Source organism: Crocuta crocuta, unplaced genomic scaffold (assembly GCF_008692635.1).
Source record: "Crocuta crocuta isolate KB4526 unplaced genomic scaffold, BGI_CrCroc_1.0 scaffold258, whole genome shotgun sequence".
NCBI classification, from domain to species: domain Eukaryota; kingdom Metazoa; phylum Chordata; class Mammalia; order Carnivora; family Hyaenidae; genus Crocuta; species Crocuta crocuta.
Genome location: NW_027532842.1, coordinates 5849154 through 5853898, shown reverse-complemented (window position 1 = coordinate 5853898; position 4745 = coordinate 5849154). Strand labels below are relative to the sequence as shown.

At 57.7% G+C, this 4745-nt stretch overlaps 1 protein-coding gene across 2 annotated transcripts in view; it reads right to left on the bottom strand.

Moving 5' to 3' along the window:
- Positions 1 to 1534: 1534 nt before the first annotated feature.
- Positions 1535 to 4745, bottom strand: part of SPATA13 (spermatogenesis associated 13) — a 52454-nt gene continuing 49243 nt past the window's right edge. For both annotated transcript variants that reach the window (XM_077745440.1, XM_077745441.1), the window contains 2 exons: positions 3503 to 3578; positions 1535 to 1816 (listed from right to left, as the gene is read on the bottom strand). In XM_077745440.1, coding sequence (XP_077601566.1) covers positions 1641 to 1816; positions 3503 to 3578 — 252 coding nt within the window. In that variant the 3' untranslated portion in view covers positions 1535 to 1640. The remainder of the gene's footprint in view (positions 1817 to 3502; positions 3579 to 4745) is intronic.

Genomic DNA, 4745 nt, shown 5'->3' with positions numbered 1-4745 from the left:
GGGGTTAAAATGAGACCAAGAAGGAAAAACAAGACTCCCAACAAAATCCACATAGGAAACTCTTGGCTTCTTTCTCCTTCTTTCCAGGTGGAACATGTAACTTAAATGAAGAAAGTTTGGCAAACCTATGATTAGAATACTTGAGCCACGTATTCTTTATAGAACTCGGACGTTTGGTAAAACAACAACAACAACAAAAAACAACTGAAGCTAGACAAATAGATTTAAAGTCAAAGGCATTCTACCTTAAAAATAAAAGTCTCTGGTTTTCACAACCACCTGAAGAATTCAAGCGGTATCCACTCAGTGTGGCTATTTGATGGTGGGATTCTTCACACTGTCCCGAGTTCACGGGCACAGCCTCCTACAGGCCCTGGGGTGCGAGCTTCCTTCTGTTAGAGCCCGCGGCCCGACAGGGGCGACCAGAAGTGAGCGCTCCGCCGGGAAGTCAACGCCGGGCACGGAACTGAAGCCGTTCCTCGCTGCGCATTAGTGAGTATTAGTCAATGGAAGCCTTTGAGTTGGTTCTTTACTTGGATCCTCATACAAAATGTAACATAAGCAGATGTTTCTCTTCCCCAATTCTCTTAGATTACAAAGAAAAAAAAAAGCCATTCAAAACTGTCGTGTACACAGACAACTCCTACGGCTGTTCCTGAGGGGCCCACGCAAAGTTCACAAGTCGATTTCAAAACGGATCATGACGTTTTGCGAGCAGAAAGGTCAGCGATAGAAACGCAACTAAAATGGAGAGTCCCCTCCCTCAGGGAAGCGGCGCCCGCATGGGCTGCACACACGGCCCCAGCGGAGCAGCAGCCCCCGGGCACCCGCACGGAGGTCCTGAAGCGGCCCTGGGCGCCGGCCACCACCGCCTGACAGCGGCACCCGGACGCGGCCGGGCGGGTCACGTCGGGTCCGGTTTCCGGGTGAGGCCCCACGGACCCTCAGACGTCCGGGACTCCGTCTTCTTAACGCACGACGTCACCGGTTCTGGGACCAGCCCTGAGTGCGGGGGGAGGGGAGAAAGGAGGCACAGGCCACCCTCTGGCTGTGACGTTCCAGGTCCGCTGACCGTCAAGCACGCGCCTGCTGGAACACAGGGCTTCCCGGGAGGAGCGTACAAAAGGGGCTTCTCAAACAGAAACCCACAGGTGTGCTCCGCGGTACCCCTTGCAGCGCGCCCGGCGCACGACGGCGGCGTCTCTCCGGCAGAGCCCGGCGTCTGCGGACCCGCGTGCGACTTACTTTCATCAGCATTTACGACGCAGACAAGACCAGGAGGTTCCGGCCCGCGGGGCTCCGGCCACGCGGCCCCCGCTGGGCAGGGCTGCGGCGGCGGGNAGTCCCCAGGCTCCCCCGAAGCCTGTGGGGGGCGCACCCGGCAGGAGGAAGCCCGCACGACTATTTGGCGACAACTCAGGGGACCCCAGGGGCCGCCGCGGCCACGTGCGCTGCGGAGGGACGTCCCGAATACTGTGGGAGGGAGCGAGGGCTGGCCGGAGCCCCCGTCGCCAGCGTCCCCTCGGAATCCACGTNTCTGTCGCTCACGGACCCCCGAAGGGAGCCTTCCGCGCGGGGTCGCACGCGAGGGGCGCCGGCTCGGCTCTCCTTCCAGCCGCCGGGCGCAGGGGCGCCGCCGCTCACTTCTTGAAAGGGGTGAGTTTGTTGAACGTGTGCCAGAAGAGCGAGGGCTTCCGCTTGGGCTCCGCCAGCGCGAACACCTGCTGCTGGGGGACGCTGGGGGGCACGGTCACGTGGCGCTGGTGGAGGGGGTGCAGGGCCTGGTGCGGCAGGGCCACCGGGCACGCGCTGTAGCCTGCTCGAGAGGGGCGGGGGCGGGACGGGGACCCCGCGTCACTGGCCAGCCGAAGAGGGAAGCCAGCGCCCTGACTCGAATTCTTAGCCGCCCCTTCACTCACACACCCGAGAGCCACCACCACACTTCCTACGTGCAGACACAAAAACCCGCCAGGGAGGGAAACGGAGACCCAGAGAGGTTGGGACAGCCACCCACGGGCCCAGCGGGAGTGGCAGGGTCAGGGCTGGACGGGCTGCGGCTCGGGAGGAGGGGCGGTGAACCGCTCTGAGCCCGGGCCCCCCCCTGCCCTGGCCCAAATCCCAACCCTGTGGCTTCCTGCCTGAGTATTTGGGACAGTTATTTGGGACCTCACTTGATTTCTCTGTGTCTCCATCCCCTAAATCTAGAGTACGGATGACAGCACTTCCTGGTCGCTACACAGCGGAGCGAGGTGGTATAAAGACTGTGCTTACAACAGGGACCCCGGATCGGAACTGCTTAGTCGAACCCTTTCACCGGGAAATAGGGGTTTTCAGTCTGCGCAGAGGTGGTGAAAAAGGCTTCTTGAAATGAGCTACGGGGACACGGGTGACTGTGAAAGTCAGCGTGGCCAGAGGAAGGAGCCAGGCCTCAGGTCCGAAGGTATCGGTGCCCTGATGTGGATCTGGCAGGAGGCTCTCCTGGCCTTCCCAGGTCACGGATCCCCCACGGGTGCTGGTGCCTAGTTACTGAGCTAGTACTTTTGATAGAGGCCCCACCGCCTAACAAATGCTAACAACCAATATTAACAGGTCGCCAGCCACAGAAATGGACAGATCTTTCTGTGTCAATGTATTTACAACTCTGTGGGAGGGGGGGTCGATCTGCATTTGAGCTCAGGGAGCAGGGCAATGGGAACCTTAAGTGCTGTTTTGGCAATGGATTCTTCTAGGCCCCAAGCCCATAGCATATGACCACCGGCCCCCGGGCTCAACTGGGGCTTGTTTTTGCAGTTTCAGTTACAAAAATACTGAACAGGACACAATTCACAGGACACATCGTTCTTAGAAAGTCATTCTGAATATGATAAGTATTTTTTGAATAAAAACCCTTAGTATTTTATTCCTGTTGGGCAAGATCGTGTGTATTACACACACTGTAAAAATAAATCTTTCAGGGTCAGGACCCCAGGGTGTGACCTGAGCGTTGGTCATTTTCCGTGGCTGCTCAGAGTACATGGAGGGTGGAGGGGCCCTGCTCTAAAGAACCTATTTCTTCCTGCGTCAGACTTTGAGGCCTTTCCTTCTTACCTACACTGGACCGTGGCCTGCACTGCTCAGCAGCTCGGGGCCGGACTCCCTCCGTGCCTGCCCAGAGCACGCAGGGGCTGTAGGCTGGCCTCAGACCCGCCCGCTGGCCCGGAGGAAAACCAGCGCTTCCTCGGGACAGGGGTCTAGAAGCTCTTTGTCACCAATTCAAAACACACCTTACAGGCTCATATTCAAATGGAGGCAAATAGTGAAACACACTCACACTCAAAAGCCAACGCAGATGGTCTCACAGCACCCATTTTGGGTGGGTGGAGGTGGGGGGTCTACCACTTTGACAGACCTATACTACCACCGGCTCATCAGCGGGCTAACTGCGGGCAATTTCCCTTGATCTTCATTAGGATACTGATACACACGGAGGCGATCAGGAGACGGAGCCTTCTTCAAAACTTACCTTTGGACTTTCCGTGTCCTGCCTTCTGAGCATTCAGCATGGCGAGCTTCTTTTGATTTTCTGAAATTTCCATTCCTAGATTTAGGAACAGACATGATACACATTCAAGATGAGTGAAACCCTTGCAGAATAAAGCAAGACCCAAGACCTGTATTAACCCTGAGGTGTTCTCTGTGACCCGGAGCAGAAAACCTCATTCCGTGAGGAACCAACAGACGCCGAGAAGCTGACAAATGGAGAAGAGGCCAGGACTGTCCCATGGATGGACCCCAGGATGACCTTCTCCCTACAAGGACATGTGCAAGGGGGAAATGGGGTGCTCTTAATAACGACACGCAGGGAGCACCTGGGTGGCTCAGTTGGTTAAGTGTCCGACTTCGGCTCAGGTCATGATCTCATGGTTCGTGGGTTCGAGCCCCACGTTGGGCTCTGTGCTGACAGCTCAGAGCCTGGAGCCAGTCTTTGGATTCTGTGTCTCCCTCTCTCTCTGACCCTCCCCTGTTCATGCTCGCTCTCTCTCTCAGAAATAAAACATAAAAAAAAAAAAAAGAATAACGACATGCAGGCTACCTGTGTAGACCCAGACACACGTCCAGGTAGGGTCACCCACGTCACAACCACAAGGGGTGAGGCCCTAGGAGGAGGGCACAAATCCAAGGAGTCCCAGGGCCTGCTCGCCTCCATGCCGTGAAAGCTGAGCGAGCGATTCCACCGCGAGCAAAGGCAACACCTCGTGATGGGAAGTGGGTTTTGGGGCCTGCTGTAGACAGCATGTGCCTCGACCTCCCCCCGTAAAGTTCCCTAGCAGAGCGATGCTGTGTGAGTGGAGTGGCTGAGGTGGGTAGGCATGGACAGGGAGTAAGGGACAGGGACGGAGGGGGGCCACGGCCGTCACGCTGGCTCTGTGTCCACAAGAAAGCACCTCCGGAGGGGAGGCTCTCCACAAAGCAGAAGAAATCAAGGCTCAGCCTCCCCCTCTGCACTCCGCTCCTGGCCACTCCCTGCACCTCGGCTCCCGACTGGCCTGACATCTGTTGGGCTGGTCCTGACACCCTCCTCAGGCGCCACACGCTGGCTTCCGCTGCTCCCAGGCCCACACGGGCCCTTGGCGCCATTCCCGCCCTCCGGGCCTAGCCTGTTTGTGGCGGGGGCTCCAGGACCACCCCATACGTGATGCAGCAGACGCCCAGACGGACGAGATCCTGGGGCCACCCTAGTTCATTCAACATTCACCCAGTCCAGC